The sequence below is a fragment of the Agelaius tricolor genome, unplaced genomic scaffold (genome assembly GCF_023055355.1).
Source record: "Agelaius tricolor isolate 1412-34295 unplaced genomic scaffold, bAgeTri1.0.p SCAF_1, whole genome shotgun sequence".
Taxonomy (NCBI): domain Eukaryota; kingdom Metazoa; phylum Chordata; class Aves; order Passeriformes; family Icteridae; genus Agelaius; species Agelaius tricolor.
This window is the reverse complement of record NW_027269261.1, coordinates 38,385,097-38,403,305: the sequence shown is the minus strand read 5'-3', so window position 1 is coordinate 38,403,305 and position 18,209 is coordinate 38,385,097. Positions and strand designations below refer to the sequence as shown.

General features: G+C 36.5%; 1 protein-coding gene across 10 annotated transcripts in view; it reads right to left on the bottom strand.

Annotated features, from left to right (window-relative positions):
* QKI (QKI, KH domain containing RNA binding) overlaps positions 1-18,209 on the bottom strand; it is a 155,846-nt gene that overhangs the window by 44,178 nt on the left and 93,459 nt on the right. For all 10 annotated transcript variants that reach the window (XR_011679714.1, XM_071430503.1, XM_071430571.1 and 7 more), the window contains exon 4: positions 9,701-9,844. Coding sequence is in view for 9 of the 10 variants with exons in the window: in XM_071430503.1 (XP_071286604.1) it covers positions 9,701-9,844 (144 nt within the window). In the remaining variant the exon portion in view is untranslated. The remainder of the gene's footprint in view (positions 1-9,700; positions 9,845-18,209) is intronic.

Here is an 18,209-nt window from a genome sequence, read left to right as displayed (position 1 = left end):
TTAGGTTTATGCAACACACACAAGAAAATTATTTTGAACTGATTCTAAACTGAAATCAATGAAGCCACTTATTAGCACAACTTTTTAATGAACACCAGGAACCTTCAGAGTCTCCCCTGCAATCTCCAATACTACAGGAAAATAAACACTTTGCTCATTCTTCTGTCTCCAAGAACCACCTCTAAAACTACAGACAGCTACAAAAGAAAGAGCATTCCAGTAATGACCTCTCACATATTGACTATTAAGCAAACATTTACCTCTCAGAGTATTTAAAAAAACAGTAGGGTGCTCTCACCACATTTTACAGATGAAAAAGTTAAAGTTTATTTAAAGTACCCTTGCTATCATAGGAGAAAACAAGTGTTTCTATGACCTGATGTATTTTAAAAGCCTGATTTTTTTATTTTTATCTTTCTTGAATCTGACTGACCTTTGGATCATTAAAAGTAAGAGATTTCCCTAAAGCTGTCCTCGCTGCTGAGTAATAAAGTATCTCTTTGAAGAGTTCTCCACTATCCACTAGGAGAGAAGTTGAAATATCAAGTATGACACTAAGGGAGCCCTCATCCACAGCCCAACCACCTTCTTTGGAAATTAACCAGTAATTTCAGAAACGACTACTGAAACTATAAGCTTTGCTCTTGCAGGCACTGAGGAAAAAACCCAGTGTCCTTCTCAACACTGTATCAATAGTCTATCTGTTCCAAATGCCAGGATACCATTAACTGACAAATCAGATTAGCACAGTATCACCATATATACTACAGTGGGTTTAAACCAGGAGAAATCCAGACACACCTCTTAGCTCCCATGGTCTTTCAGAACTTATCTTCCAAGGTAAAACAAGTGATTCTACTCCTGCAAACAACTTTTCTGCACAATATATGATGATTTTATTATTCAAAACATCTGATGTCTGTTGGCAGTAATGATTTCAACTGTTAATTCTAACAAACTAAATAAGCAAGCCTTATTTTAAAACTTTCCTTTAAAACCCTAGAAGCTACAGATCTGCTTATTAAAAACTGAAACCTCAGCATAGCAGACAAAAACATACGGCTACCTCCTACCTAACATAGCCAAAAGGCTGAACGAGGAACTGGAATTGCCCACTTCCATCACCACAGCACTCAAGTACCCATGTGAATATTTGACAAATCCCCACTCCACCTTCTAGTTCCATTTCACCTGATGTGTCATTTGCTTGCTTTACTACAACTGTATCAGTATAGTTACTATAGCTGCCAAGAAAGTCAGGGTAGTCTAAGTTAAAATTCTGTTTTCAAACTACGACACAAGCCAGAGAATGAAGGAATCATAAAGATTCTAAGATGAGGGCACAACAATGCATGCAATTACATGACTGACAATTACTCTTCATGAAAACTGCTTCAAATGATCATAAGACAGCCAGCTCCAAATAGTGGTTTTGGGGCTTTGATTTTTTCAGTCTCATGAAAAAGGATTTGTAATGTAATGTACCATTTTGGAGTCTGTAGCAAAGTACCTATCAAAGGCTAGAATTATTTATTATAAATAAAGCAGCTGAAATTCTTGGTACCTACAGCTGTGTTTGGTCAAATAGAAAACCTCACATCTTCCAATCCATTTATACAAAGCTGCAATATCAAAGGACTGGATATAGTACTAGAGACCTCTGACTTCGTTAGATTTGCTGGTGTTGAAATTTCCCTCTATCCAGTACTTCCAAATGACTTGGAATATAAAACACATTTCACTTTACAATAGAAGTTCAAACTGATGAACATCATTTACTACATAAACAGATGTTGTGAAAACATTAGAAATTAGCTAATAATAATAATGCTGAAAATATAGAAGGCAGTGCTGTTTTCATTAAGGTATCCCTATTAAAAAGTAAATTTGAAAAAAAGGTAGGGCTTTTAAAATACTTATTTAAATAGAGAAGATATAAGATGAAAAAATTATAAACCCCATACCATTTCCAACAACACACAAGAAATATAATATACCACTTGATGGAATCTTAAATGCTTTTCCTTATTAACTATTTTCCAAGCAATGCAACTTTCCAGTAAGATCTCATCTAATCACTTTCCAGGATGGTTTACCCCTCTCCAATTTAATATAAAGTATGTTACAAATGGCCAAAATCATATAAGCTATTTAACATAATCAGCTCCAATCTCTTATATCATGCCCACCTGTGTTTATTCTGCTAACAGTATCTATAACATCCCTGTATTAAAGCCTTAGCCTATAAACAATTTATGGAAGAAAAAAGAAACCATATTACTCCTCCCACTGAAAGCTCAGGTATTTCTGTACTGTTTAAGAATAGAAACACTTAAGTTTTCTTTGAATAGTAGGCGAAAAACTCTTGGCACTCTTCCACAGGTTAGAATTTTCTGTCTGATGTCAAAATAGAACAATGTAGAGCAACTATATGACTGCAAATTAGCAGTCAGCATTAAACCACAGATGTCTATATGACAAACTTAACTTTTGCATAATTAGAAATCTAGATTTCAGAACTAACACTAGCAACAAAGAAAGCTTTAAATGGCTGGAAAAGGGAAATGTTTATTGGTTACTTTACTATTGTTTCGCGCACAGAAATCTTTGCAATCGCTAAGATTGTTCCAGAAAACACTCCAAGGTGACTCATACATGAAGTGATCTGATCTCCTTAATATGGTCTGGTTAGTGATAAGCGTTGAAATGTGTTAAAAGTGTGGGGTAACAAATTCCTACTCTTTATACTGCATCTCCCCAGGAATCACAATTCTACAATTACCATTTCTTTTACTTAGGTAAAAGTTGAGACTTCAAAAAGTAAAGTTGAGACTTCAAAAAAGAAAATCAATCAACCAAAACCCAACTGTAACTAGAAATGAAGGATTTGTCATCATTTTCATTAACATGGCCAGACAAGGAGAATTGGAGCTTGATCATCTGCTTTTTGGGTAAGTGGAGAAATGCTTTAACAAGATTTTATATAAAGATCCCAACTTACATGTTCTGTTCCAGGACCATCCACAGAAAAAGGACAAAAATATGGAAGAAGAAATAAAAAGAAGAAAAAAAATGACTAGAGGAAGCACTGGGAAAATAGCCAAGACTAAAGAAGCAAATTATAAAAATGGGATGAAAAATTTAAAAAGTTATAGGTACCACAAAAATTACCAGAGCAGGTCAATACCATTTATTCTTCTACAACTATGTCTACCAAAAAACCTAATAGATTAGGCACATTTCTGAAAGACAGACAAAACCCATGCAGAACCCAATCAGAGCTCCTAATCAATCCATGCATAATCCCACTTTGGAAGAGAATGTCCCTACTGAGTTTCAGGCAACAGAGTGTCTTTGTTACTATTTGAGAAGAGACTACTTTCTAAGTTTCCCAAGGTCTTTTCCAAAAACTTCATCTACCATTTCTCAAGTTAGACATTTGTAACACCTTAAATAAGCAAAGGCAAACTGGTGGAGAAGAAGAAAAAGGGAAAAGAGATGGTATTCAACAGTAACTGTATGTAGGCACAGCTAACTAATTTCCTTGGGTTCTAGAAGCCATCAAAGATGTCCAGAAGAAGATTCAGAGTAAACACCTGGATTAAGGTGTTTAGAAGTAACTGTTGGAGAATCTTCTTTCTGCCATTAGTAGAAGAAAAGCTAGATGGAGAAGAATCCCTATGAACTGCGACCTAAGTTATAAGCTATAAAACTAGACATATTTACATAGTTATATTTGATCATGACTTTGTGTCCAAATTTGTAAAACAATCAACTGAAACATGTAAGGGCATAGATCATCATAACTTTGTAGTTACCATTTAATTATTTGTCAACTTTCTGAAAATGGAAAGCTGAAAACAAATTTATAATCATTATATAAACAGCACATTTTATATGCCTTTTCAAAATTATTCTCATCATGGAATAACAGAATGATTGACCTTGGAAGGGACCTCATGGGACAATCTAATCCTCATCCCAGAGCAGGCTCCTCCAGAGAAGGAGACTACACAACCTCTCTGGGCAGCCTGTTGCAGTGCTCTGTCACCCTGAACAATATTCTGAGGAACAATTCTAATTTTCTCCTTTGTACTAGGATAATAATTTCAGAAGAGAGGACAAACGCAGCTAAATTTAAACTAGATTTACCTCAATTCAGTTGAAAATCATCAAGATATGTTGTAGTAAATATGGTCTTAAAAAAACATTTCTATTCAACAGATATTATTTTGGTGGTAACGAACCACTGGTCTACAGAGTTTCCACCACAGTAGACAATGATGGACAGAGCTACTTTTCACTTGCAGCTGGCCCAAAATAATTTAGTTAATATCAATGCAAACACAAAAGTTGAACGCTGCAGTGACATATCAAGTACAATACGTAAACATTTCCTACGTGAATTGGTGTAAGAAGTTCTTGTTCTCATTTTTAAAACTCAGACTTGCATGACAGACTGGACATACTGGACAGTGGAAGACACAAAAAGGAACATTAACAGTTCTCTATTGTTTTCACTGCCATAATCAGAAATGCACTGTAGCAAGATATTTTACTCTCACACTATTTGCTGGTGAACATACTCGCAGTTCTACAGAAATTTATTTAAGGGTGGTCTGCTGCACTACCATTTGTCCCTATCTGCCTGTTCTCATGCCATCAATTCTGTCAGTGCTAAACCAGGCCTGACTCTATAGCAAGTCCTTCAGGGAGGTTCAGCTCTCCACCAAATGGACTCCCCACACCGTCAGAGGAAGGCGAGGGCTTTCTGATGCAAAACAGGAAGCAGGAACAGCAAATCATGAAGGAATGGCAGGACTGCAGCAGCCCTCAGTTCATAGAGCCATGGAAACATTAAGCCTGCTTCATGCTACTAAAAATAAGGCACTGTCACCTCTCCCCCACATCAAAAAGTTTACCACGTTATCCAGTAATCACTGCCAAGACATTTGGCTGCTGTGCTGCTCTTCGTGCAGAGCTTCCTGTCTGATCATTCACCCTGAGAGACTTGTATGGGAAGTGACAAAACAGGCATCACACAGGAATTTCCTAAAATGCTCCTAAGGACAGCAGCATCCTTTTTCTGCTACTGTATCACTTATTAATTTCGTTACTTGAACTGAATAAGCAGCAAACAATGGATTGCACAGCATGACCAACGTTTCAACAGGGAAACTATGCAAGGCAGCACGACATTCTCATTTGTAATAGCAAAAATGTAAAACCAACACACCATGCAGGAATGAATTAGAAAGAGCTATTCAAGACAGTCAAACTTGCATGCAGAATTTATTGTGGTTTATTAGATGGCTAATAAAAAAAATGAAATCTTCTCCTAATATCTTTCCAATCTCAAGCTTTTGCTAGTCTTAATTACAGAGCAACAAATTATGTACAGCATTACATTATTATTAACTATGTTCTTTTTTTAACTAAGTCTAAAGCATGGTTAAACATTCTTAAATTATTTTTTTCTCTATATTTCACAATGGAATTCACAGCACACAAAGTTCCCAGGGTAAAACTTAAGATATCCTTCAGTTTACCCTAAGTAGCTGAAAATAAACCACAAGGAAAATTTACAACCACACCTATAAGGAAAACTCTAGAAATTCACTTACTTAATAAACAAGCTCCACCTCATCACACTTGCTGAAAGCAGTCTTTTAGAAGGAAATGCTTTTAGCTTATTTAACTGAAAAACAAACCACTCTGACAGTACTATTGCCCCTTCACAATATTCTCTCCTGTTATATAAAGAAAATGTGTTGTATATAGGTGTGACTAAAACCAGAAATACTATCAAGATACATCTCTGGTAACAGGGACTAAACACGAGGACAGTTTGTGAATGAGTGCATACCAAGCACCACTAGAAAATATGTTCCAATTTGTAAAAATCATGTCATATACAGCACATTTACTTTCCCATACAACTAAATTTAAAGATATTCAAGACTGAAAAGTCTAAAATCACTATTACAGGCAAGATCCAAATGTAGGATCAAAATGAAACAAGCTTCTACTGAAACATTATCTCCTACCCATCACAACTGTAAAATTCTACGTCGTAGTGACAAATGATATACAGAATTTGACAGGGAGCATCACTGAATAATTCTGTGTGGTAGTTGTCTTCCAAGAAGATGGAGGCAGCAACCAAGTAAAACTACAGCTGCCCCAACTTAAGAAAAGCAATAGAAAAATCTGAACAACACAGATTCCAGACCAACTTAGAATAGCTAAGTGGAAACCAGAAATACAATCTTTTCCTCAGAAAGGAAACATGTGGAAACAAAAGAAAATGGAGCAAAAAGTATCTGTCTGTAATTTGAATTCTCATATGTGCCTCATCCCTTACAAAAGCAGCCAGTATAAAGGTGATTTAGCAATTAAACTAGACCTGTCATCTGTAAAATGCAAGGAATATCTAGATAAACTCATTCAGCTAGAAACATTTATTCATCACTTCTTACAAAATGCAGAAGGCTTAACATTTCTGGCAGAGGAGTTCGGCCCTACAGCCCAGGAGCTCCAAGAACAACTTCAAACCCTTAATGATGCTCTGGTTTGGTATATTATACTTCTTTATTATGTATGCCCCCTATCCAGGTTTTGAGTTTTTTCTTCTGTTCTGCAGTGAGCAATCAATCCAGAGCATCTTTTGCCTTTCCTTTGCAGAGAACCACCCATCCGCCCTTAACTCATGCAAGTAACAAACAACTCTCAAAGCTCCCACAATAAAGAGAGATCAATGATCTGGAGGATTCACTTCAGAAGGAGGCATAAGGACAGTACAACTTGATGTGATCCCAAAAATCTGCAGACTGCTTTATTAATTCTGCCTTTTTTGAAGAAAAGCATGAAAGAAGTAATACTGTATGATCTTGCAGGTGTAGATAAAGACCAGTATCTCACTGAGCTATGGGAAGAGGAAGAGAATTAATCCTAGGGAACTTGAAGTACAGCCAAAATTTTTTTAAAAATTGCTTCATACTAAAGAAATGTAAATTAAATACAAATGAGTAATAATGAAAAAAAAAAAAGTTGGCCTTTCTCCTCAAGGAGGAAAAAAAATGGCTTGCTCAGCCAATCTTCCTCAAGTTGTGCTTTTCATTTCTAAAGATAAACTACTTGACTATATCACTATCTTGGTAAAATATAGGAGAAAGTGAAAAGGGAAAATATTAATGCACATCCAGAAGGAAAAAAATCACTAATGATCCAGATTCATAAATGTAAGAAATACACTTTAGTACTGAAATAGTATCTGTTCACCCAAGTACATTCAAATAGAAATCCACTTTAAGAAATGTGCCTATTTCTGCACTGTTTTAGAAAATGTAATTAGGCTTTTTAACATCTTGAGTACAAAAAATAAATGATCATTCAAAAAAAATAGCAACGAATTTCCATCTCTGAACACTAGAACACGAGTAAGTTTCTGAAATTTATCTAAAACCCAATGCATTGCCACATTGTATGGCAAGATGAAAATGAGTTTTCTCTCCTACATAGTCCCAAATTTTAATCAAGCTGGAGAGAAGAGAAATACATAACTTTTTTTATTTTCCAATTTAATCTTTTATATGAAAAACACTAACAGTTGCAGGTATTCTACCACATGAAAGGAAATTTTACTTTTTCCATTCTTACATTTTAGAGTATCTTTGGAATCTTCCAATATCCAGTTTTCCCTTCTATTTTTGTAATTCACTAGGATTTCCCTTTTTTCCTTATGCTTACCCTGATTATTTGAAGGTTTATGACTACCCTCACAGAAGTTTTCAATTCCTATCTTTTAACACTAAACTGCAATTTTCAGCTCTCAAACTGCCTGAAGCCACCATTCCATTTTTCACACTAATTGAACAGATGCAATAGGTAGTACAAACCCAAGTTCACCTATACACTAATTCATTAGTATGTACTACACATACCTGTTCCAGCAAGGCATACTTTTTAGAAATTAGAGCCAACAGACCTTTAACTCTTGTGCAAGTAATATGTACCACCCAAATCTCTATGCATATGCATAATATGTAAAGATGGTAATGAAGTGAATGACAAAGGGCATTTCAAGTGATGTTCTATTCGGACAGTAGTTAGCCCTGTGTTGTTATTTTTCATTAAAGGGGAAAAACAATTATTTCTGTAATCAGGATTACAGTGCTTCCCCAATTAGGCTACTGCATGAGGCAGAGTGCTTTCATGACAAAGAGCTGGCTGTCACTTTCACAATGAAAGAACTACTAATGCATTGCATTTTTTTGAGGCTCAGAACACACCCATCCCACAGTTCCACAAAACAAGTGTAACACAAACATACACAGACTATACACGCCAGTACTTCAGGCATACTGGGGGCTTGTAACCTATCATCCTGAAGTTGACCCTCCAGTCATATTAGTCAACAATAAGGGGGAGGTAGAAGAATGAACCTGACAAAATTAATTTACACAGAAGTTTGGTTTCTAAACTATTTGCTCTGTAGTAGCTAAAGAATGAACATAAGGGTTTCAAAGTTTTGCCCACATAAAAATCCTGGCTATAAATTCAATCTTAAACTCAAGGTCTCTTTAGTATGTGAGTAAATTCTGAAGATCTACTTTCTCTAGTTGTCTGCTGCTTTCAGAAATTGAAAACTGCAATGTCAAGATATTTAAATCCCTATTTTTGTACCTCCGGCTTAATATTCTACCATTTTTTGGTAATTCAGAAATTAAGTCTCTCTCCCTATCTTTAGTAATTTCTAAAAATGTCTTCTGAATAAATCTGCTTATAGAGACAGCATGTGTTACCACAAGTTTCCTCACAGCCAGCATCTATTAGCATTCACTAAGTACCCAAAATCAGTAGGCCATTTTAATACCACCTACCACTTTCTTTTGCAAGATAGTCTCAATTTTCCTTGTAATATGGAAAATTTTTCCACCACAGAAAAAGATCTAATTTATTCTTATCATTTTACAGGGGGACAGAAGTGGTGGTAAAGACACAAGTTAATGGCAAGGGGTGCACTATACAGCCACACTTGAGTCACCTTGCTTTGAGTGAGAATGCAGAGAAGATCTAAGAGAAGTGCTCTCACAGCGTAATTCTGGTCTCTGAAAAAGTATTCACGTCATCTAGATGAGCAGAACCCAGTTTATACTATCAGGAAATGAGAAAGACAACCATTTTTCAGTTTCACTACTTTCATTTTTCCCTCAGTATACTGACAGCAAAGTTTTTTGATACTAAAGGGTTTTGTTCTCTTTGCAAAATGTTTAATGTGATGATCTAAAAAAACATGCCTTTGTTTCTTAAAGTATCAGAATCATCTTATAGTGAAACATAAAAGCATATCATACTTCCCCAGCCTTAAAGTGAAGAATACTAATGCTGAAGGAAAGAGAAATGTAGTGTTTGTAACAGTTCAGCATTGCGCCTTTTAAAGGTGATAACTATTTCCTGTATCTGTATCTCAGACAAAAAAAAAAAGGCTCTTTAAAAAAATCTCTCTCTATTCTCTTCTAAAGAATAATTCAATCTGGGATGAGGCAGTTTAAAGATCACTAGAGTATTACAAAATCATATCTCAACTTCCTTTTAGGATGCTACTCTGCAAGCTTACTCTTACTCCTGTAGCAAATTAGTTGTATTTCAAAAGTACCTTCTGAAAATGGAAATCAAAGGCTTGCATACAAATACTTACTGCAGGTATCAGTAACTTTTTTACTTCTTCAACAGCCCTCTTCAGCTTTATTTCTGCTCTGTTTTGCGCATCCTCCACAGTGATAAGTACATGTAAATCTTCATTCAGGTGTTCCCAGTTGGGCTTGCCTCGATTCTGTTCTTCCTAAAAAAATTAAAACATGGAAGCTATGAAGCACTTACATTCTGTATAACACAACCACAAAGAGTAGACAAATTCAAATTTATAAATTCTCTAAATAGTACGAACTTTATTCTCAGCAATGTTTCGTCATACTTTGGAGACTTTCGTATCATATGAACTTTGCCTTCAAAATATCATTTTTGGGGTTTTGTTTTGTGTTTTGGAACCTCCTAATCTATATTATACTTTTAAAGACCGCAATACATATGCTATTTCTTAAGAGTACCTCCTCCAGCTGAATAAAGGAACAAGAATAGGAATACAGACACAGTATTACTTTCAATATTATTTAGAGCCTTTCAAGAGTTAAACAGGTAAGACATACTAGTGGCTGAGCAACCTATCTTTTGAAGAAAAGTGAAACAGACACCAGACATAGAAACTCCATCTGAATCACTACAAAGAACAGGAGAGCAATTCTCCAGCATTAAGAATCACTTTCAAATACTCATGAAGACAAGATTCAAAGAATCAAACACTCCCAAAGGAACAGAAGTTGCCATTTTCAAAGGAGAGCTCCATGATGAAGGAAAGAGAGGAGGAGATGACAAGGCTTTAATACTAAAGTTATGTAAGGGCAAGTGACAAGATGGTCACCATTACACAGGTACTCATCACATCCATGGCGTTAGTAATCCCAAAGATAAATATTAGAAATGTTTTCAGAAAGATATAGCATGCTAAAAGAAGCATTTCAATTTTAAACAACAGAAACCAATAAATTTAAGTAACACATTCCAGTATCCAGTCTTCCAAAAAATAGGATAATGAAACACAACACAGAAGAAATTTCCCACCTCTTTTTTAAAAAGTTAATAAAGCTAGCTAGATTTTCATGAAACTTCATTGAATTTTGACAATATTTAAAATATAATACAACAATTAAAAAAATGGGGCCTCAAAAAAAGCTTATTACAACTTTGAATCTATAAAAAAGCCTACATAAGCAAATGCTACTTATTTAAAATTTAAAAAGCTGAGTATAATAGAAGAGTCTCCTATTTGTAAGATAAACCCTTGTGGCTTAACCACAATTCACAATTTAACTACATCCTTTTTTTTTTTTTTTAATTGCAAATGTGTCTTTTTCCCCAAATTTCATGAAAAATTCCTCCAGGAAATCAGATACATTGAGGAAATGTTCTAAGATTTAATACCAACAAATATTTGCAGTGCCTAGTATTCATATATACCTGAGGGAGCATTGCTCCTCAGAGTGTTTCATTTTTAATTCAGCTAAGTCTGAAATGTTTTGTGGAATACGCAAAGATAAAAACGGGGGCTGGGGGGGAACTGAACCATGAGAAATGTATAAAAAATGGATGTAAAGGAATCAGTACTTTGAAACTACTTTTCACTATGTATGTAACGTGCACATATCCATTACTCCACCCTATCAGATACAGTGGTGTGTTCTGTTGTTTTTAATGTTATTTTTGCCAACTTTTTTAACAAAGGTGGCTGTGAAACTAGGTCTGCCCATTTCAGAAGCTGGAAACAAAGAGAAAAATAACTCTCACTTATGATATAATACAGAAAGTGATGCAAAGTGCAGCTGAGTTAAAACATCCTCTCTGTTGAAATACAATCTTTGAAAGAACTGTCTATGACAAAGTATTTGCAACTTATTTATTCAATCGTAATCAAAACTCCACTGTTACTTAATAAACAATTCCATTTTTCTTAATCCAAAGCAGGAATGAGCTGTTTTCTTTTAAGATGGTGACAAGCAACACCAATAGGAGGTAGTATATAAAATAATATGTAACAGGTATGAAGAATGAGAGGGTTCCTAAACCAGCAGAGGGCAGAGGAAGAAATGTGCAACTACCTATTCTTGCACTGACCCAGTGTTGGAATGGAAAAGGTCCTGGTTACTAACACCAGATGCAAGAAACCTCCACAGCCCCAGTAACATGGGAGGCAAAACAAATAAAACAAATCTTAAAAGGCCAAGAGGAATAAATGTTAAGGAAAGGTGTCCCCAGGTAAAGCAGCAAATTGTGCTCCTGAAAGACAAGGAATGCCTCAATGCAGTTTTAGCGACCACGCCATTAAACACCATGCACCGTGTTTATAGATAGTGTTAGCAACCCTAAAGGGGCTTTATGGTGGTCTATCCTTTTCTCTCATAATGAAAACAACATGCTGCAAAGTCTCCAAAACTTGTGTCAGATTAATGTTACATCAAGTATTGGCACTGTACTCCAAATTAGTCTGTTGCAGCATGAGAATTTTTTCCTCAATTTAAAAAGAGAAAAAACTGCATATAGGACAAAGTAATAATACTGAAGATTTTTTTATCCCCCTAATTAACTTTTAGGTAGAACATGTTGTGTGTGAGGTTTATAATCACAGGTATTATTAGGGTGAGACCTCACAGCATAAGCAATCATACAAACTACTTATCAGTAAGATAACTGATTAGTGTATGACTATGATAAGCTCTTCTACAGCCATAAAGTAAGTAATAAAAGTCCTGTTGTTGAGGGTGGTATTTATTACACCACGTGGCAGGATTGAAAGAAATGCTAAGAAGAGTAAAATTTCGCACACTGCTTAAAAAAGAAAAGAAAAACCAGAGTTTGGAACGTGCTTCCAATTTATGTTTGTGAATCTCAATACACTGGGGTTATGATTTCACCCAGTGCTCCCATTCTGTCTCGTGAGATGGTTTTCTTAGTGGGTTAACAGTTTTTTAAGAAATGTCTTTTGTTTGACTGAAAATGCTAGTTGAATGTTATACCAGTGTGTATATTTGATTATTTACATGTTTGGTTTTATCCAAGTTGGAAATTCAGGTCTCTACCAGCTCATTCATTCCAACAGAAAGGCACAAAACACAGAGATAGTAATGAAAGAGAGATAATCTGCAAACCTCTTGCACTTAAGAGCTACCATTTTTTAAGCTACTTCATTCTCTTTTTAAATCCTAACAGGATGGTTTGGAAAAACATGTTTTCCCCCAAGTAAAATCTTTATTTATAGTCAACTAGTCCTCTGTGCAACAAGTCTTGAACACACCTTTTCTCAATCATGTTTTGTTGTAGTAAAGCCTGAACAGGAAAGTTGAATATATCTGGAACACAAGTAGGAAGGTATCTTTCTGAAGACTCATGAAACATGTTCCAAGATTTTACAGGCTGATTAGGGTTTACTTTTGAATTTTTGGGGGAGAAAATGGTGAAAAAACGGGGAGGAAAGAATTACTAGAACTTGCCTCATTGCCTAACTTGGTACAAAAAAGCTACAAGATGTGGTCTTGAAATGAAGTGCAGATAAGAGAAACCAGTTCACTTCAGAGATTCACAAAATGTGTGAGGTGGGAAGGAACCCTGAATATCATCCAATCCAAGCCCCCTGCTCAGCACAGGGTCAGTTCAAGCATGTTGCTATGGGTCAGGTTTTAAGTATCTCCAAGGACAGACACTCCATCCCCTCCCCTGGGAGACCTGTTCAGTGTTCAACCAGTGCTCAGTCACAACAGCAAAATAAAAGCTTTTTCTTAGGTTTAAACATAATTTCTTTTCTTTCAGTGTGCACATTGCCCCTTGTCCTTCAGTAGCAACTGTTGATCCATTCAGCCTAGTTGCCAGGTTTACCTATTGAAAAAGCTCTCAGGAGTAATAGAAACTGCCATGAGAATTATTTTGGGAAAGAAACATTTGCTACCACAGCAGGAAGGGCACACACACTGAAGGAAGAAACAGCATCAGGGAAATCAGAAAACCTGACTAAGACCTGGGGAAAAAGGAATTCAACTGCATATATTTAAAATTATAGTACATACACAAGAAGCAATCGGTAGCATGAAGTCTTCCTGCATCCCAGGGACTGTCTATGGAAGAATTATACAGGAAAAATGGAGACTGAAGATGTACTACAGATGAGCTACAAAGTAAAGTGATTTACACCACAACCTTGAGGAACAACAATATTAGGAGAGCTTAATTATAACCAAACTATCTTGTCTGCTAAATTAAAGAACGTTAAGGACAACATAAATGGCAGATGAAATTTCACTGTGTTCCTTGTTTGGCAGAAAATTTCAGTATCCTTAAATATAGCCTAATTCTGTAGACAGATTTGCTTTCATTCTCTTGCCTGTGCATATACACTCATTAATCCTCAGAGTACCTATGCACAATAATGGACTACTCAATATTTATCTCGCTATTAGGGACAATGTATTAGGTAGTTAAAAAAAAATATTGCTACAAGTCCTAAAATTTAGCTGCAGAAAAAAAAAAAGTAGTGTAGCTACAGGAATTTTCTAGGGGAGGGATTTGGGGAGAAGCAGAAAAACAGGTAAAGACGTAACTGACTTGAATCTATAAAATCAAACTTAAATATTAGAAAAATTGTTCCTTCTGGGGTACTACTGCAGTCCAGCTCACTGTAAAATTGTATCCCAAAGTTTCCACACACCTCACCATACCATAGTAACTTCAAGTTGTGGTCTTGTACCTCTGCATCTTGGGCCTAAATGGCTATTCCTATTTACATCTCCATATCCCATCCCAAAGCTTTCCTCTTAATTCCCCAGTCTCTGACTGAACAAGACTGAGACAGGAGCTTCCTAGCTTTCTGTAAGCTACAAAAAGTAGATGACTGAAAACTCCTCTAGAATAGAGTTCAAAGTCAGGTCTCTATCTAGCCAATACGTTTCAAAGAATTTCAAACCCAAATGTAAGAATTGTCAAGGTTGACTGAAATTGTAAAAATTATTCAAATGTTGGAAAAGGAAAATATCAACACAAAGAAAGTCACCAAAAACATTTCATGATCAACTTAAAAAAACTCCTCAGATCTTATTTCTCACCCCAAAGACTTTCACAGTATGGCAAACTGACAAAAAATAAACTGAAAAATTAAGAACTGGTGAAGTAGGATCCAGTCACTTCCAACTGTCAGAATACCATGAAAGAAAAATGAAATAAACACTAATGAAAAAATACTATGCTAGTATCTGTTTATATGCAGCCAGAGAAATATTAGTTAGACAATAAAGAAAGAATGAAAGAATGGATGCAGTGTGGGAAGAGTGGAAGCAACTTTCCCACATGGCACTTTTTTCAGAAAGCTATGGGCTATTCTATAGTAATAAAAAAAATGCAGCTTCCACTCTGTGCACTTTTTTCCACTCCATCTCATACAATTTCCTGAAATGTAAGCCACTGAAAAGATACAAAACCAGCTCAGTACCAACAGCGGGGAACTTTTAAAGATGCCAAGTCACCAGTTCAAGCAAGTGTTGAAAATTACCTCAGTATTCTCACTCATCTTGAAGTGATAGGCTATTAAATTCTGTTTTCATCAACCTATTAAGCAAGCTGGTATCCCTACTGAATGACAAAAAAACCACAGAAAAGATAGAGTAAAAGGGAAGAACGTTTTCATATAATGTCACATTGAACACTAGAATTAAAAGGCATCAGAATAGCTTTAGTCCTTCAAATGATATAAAGGTCTAATTCAAGTACACTAAGAACTTTAATTAAAAATATCCTAACATAGAAAAACCAATATAATCACTCACAGCTACTTCTCAGAGTCAAATGGAGGAGGCAAGATGTGGAGAGAAGAAATTCAGCTATTTAGTAAAAATCTCACGATGTATTTTGTCTAATAAATTGTGCTGTAGGTACATTAATTGACAGTAGGTCTAGGTGAATATTTCTTTTCCACAATGAAAACATTCACACATACATATCAAAGTTTCAAAAATAATTCAAAGAACAGTTTAAAGAAACTGTGTGGATTTAAAAAAAATAGAACTAACATGCTGATTTTAAAGAATTGTGAAACAGAAGTTAAATTTAGCTAAAAAGTCACAAATAAGGTCATAAATAAAATCCAGTCCTTGTCTAATTTTAGTATTTTTAAGTAAGACATGATATGTATTGCAGCCATGCAACAATATCTGAATTAGTAAGTCCAAAAGAAACATTATTCAACCATTCAATACAGTCTACATCTTACTTTACAACCTTTTGTTGACACAACTGAACTGGTAAAACCAAGTCAGAGGAATCTTAGAGGAATAAACTTTGCCCTAAAGTCATATACTCCCAGCATTTCAAGAGTTGTCTGTCTTGTGTCACTTAATGAAACTTCTGTTCTTGCAACTGTTCTGCCAACCTGAGCTACAGAATTGTATTTTTAAGTTTTCGGCTTCTCTGCTGCAGAGATAGCTCAAAACAAACATCCAGAAGACAGAAGATTTCTGTAACATTGTGCAAGGAATAAACCACTCAGTCTACAAATAATTCCACATCAGCTGATCCGTATTCATGGGAAGTCCAGACGTAATGAAGCAAAAATCCCTTGGATAATCTCTTACTGCTGTGTTACTGCATCCTTTCCTGGGCAGTGCAACAACTTCCTAAGGGTCACTGCCTTACTGCTCCCTCTGGGACTGGCCCAGCAGCACAGCAGCCTTTCACACCACATGCTGATGCAGCAGAGGCCTCCCCACTTCCCCCTTCATCTTCTGCTGGACAAAGGAGTTTGCAGCCATGAAGGGCTACAGTCAACCAAGGTCAGTGCTGGGAAAAGGAGAACAAGGTGAAGGACCATATTTTAACACTCCCCTTAAAAGACTGTCTCACCATGTCTCACGAAACTATCGTGAGTGAAACCCAATTATGCATGTGCCAGGGACAGAACACAGGCATCTTTGTTATCTGGTATGAAGCAACCTGCTCATCTGTGCATTAAATGATAGCATTACTGTAATAACTGGAAATGGGGCTTCCTCCTTCCATTTTTGTGACTGAATCTTAGATCTCGACAGGATTGGCTGCTAAAAAACAAAGAAAAAATCCTAAAAAACAACCCCTCCATCTCCAAAACTGTATTTGAATGATACAGTCCTGATATTAACTTTTCAATAGAAGTTGTTAATTTAGATGAGGCCTGCAAACAAAATAAGGGTTTAGGTAAGCACCAAAAATAGAGGTTTTTATCAGATGGAACTCCAAGCCAGCCCCGCAGAAAACCAGTTTAAAATGATGCACTAATTACAGTATCTGTTTGAACAACAGAAGTAATTTTATAACATGAAGCATCAGAACACACTGATTGTCCTAACCCCTGCTGATAAACTGCTTTAATTGTGCAGTTACAGTCAGGCAAATTAACACAGACTTTTGCTCCTACTGCGTTTCTAATGGCAGCAGTTCACAAGCAGAAAGCTGTAAAAAAATGTAAGGCTACAAAGTATGCTGAGGGAATAGCACCTGGTCAGGGAGAACAAGCAGCTTACTCCACATTTAGAATTCCTGACCAAAGTTTCCACCTATAGAAACAGTGGATCAATGCCTTAAATTAAGAGTCACATACTTGTTGTTTTGGTTGTCAAACAAGTTAGTGCTATTTATCGAGTCTTTAATTATACATTATTATCGTATAGCAAGATTATTGTATTGTATTATTGCACAGCAAGACAATTTTGGATTGAAAAAGTAGGTGTCTTCTGGCACGCATTAAACTAGCCAGTAGCTGCCAAGCATTGTCAAAGGACATTATCCAAAGCATCTTTTAAGAACTGTTCTAAAAAGAAATAAAAATCTGGCGGCATGAAACAGTCTAATGCTTAAATGACACAAGAGGATTCTGCTCTCTGTGCCAAAGCCTCACCACAGACACCGCGCTCAGGACACTTCAAACCAGGCACCGCCCCAAGCTGAGATCTGCCCGGCACTCAAAATGGTTCCTAAAGGCTCCCAGCACCGCCCTGGACGCTTCAGCTTCGCAGCACGAGTGACCGGAGCCGCCACAGCCCTGGGGGCTGCAGACAGGATAGGAAGCCCTGTCACCATCGCTGTGACCGCCGCTGTCACCATCGCTGTCACCGCCCGCCCCGCAGGGCTGCGCTGCACGGGGAGCGCTCCGCGGAGCCCAGCCCGCAGGAATTGGGCAAAACCGGGAACTTTCTGCCAAACTGCCTGCAGCACTGCATCTCCCCAGCGACTTCTGCTTGCGTGCTTCTCTCAGGTTGTGCCCGTGTGAAAAATAAGGCTTGTGGAACAAGCTGTATTGTCGAGTGGTATCAAAGCCCAGGAGCCTGCTAAGACTGAGTATTTCACTGCTGTGGGATAAAAGTAAAAAAGTTTTGCACGCATCAGTATCCACAGGGAAATAAATGAGAATTTAGTATATGAAATGCATAGTGTAAACTCAGTATCTGGACATATTCATTAGAGATGAATGCAACTTTTACTATTGATACTTAAAATTACTATGAAGTAACAAACCTTACCTAGGCAGAGGAGTGAGAGTGTTCATTTCTCTGACTTTGGACTACAGGTAAGAGTTTTAACAC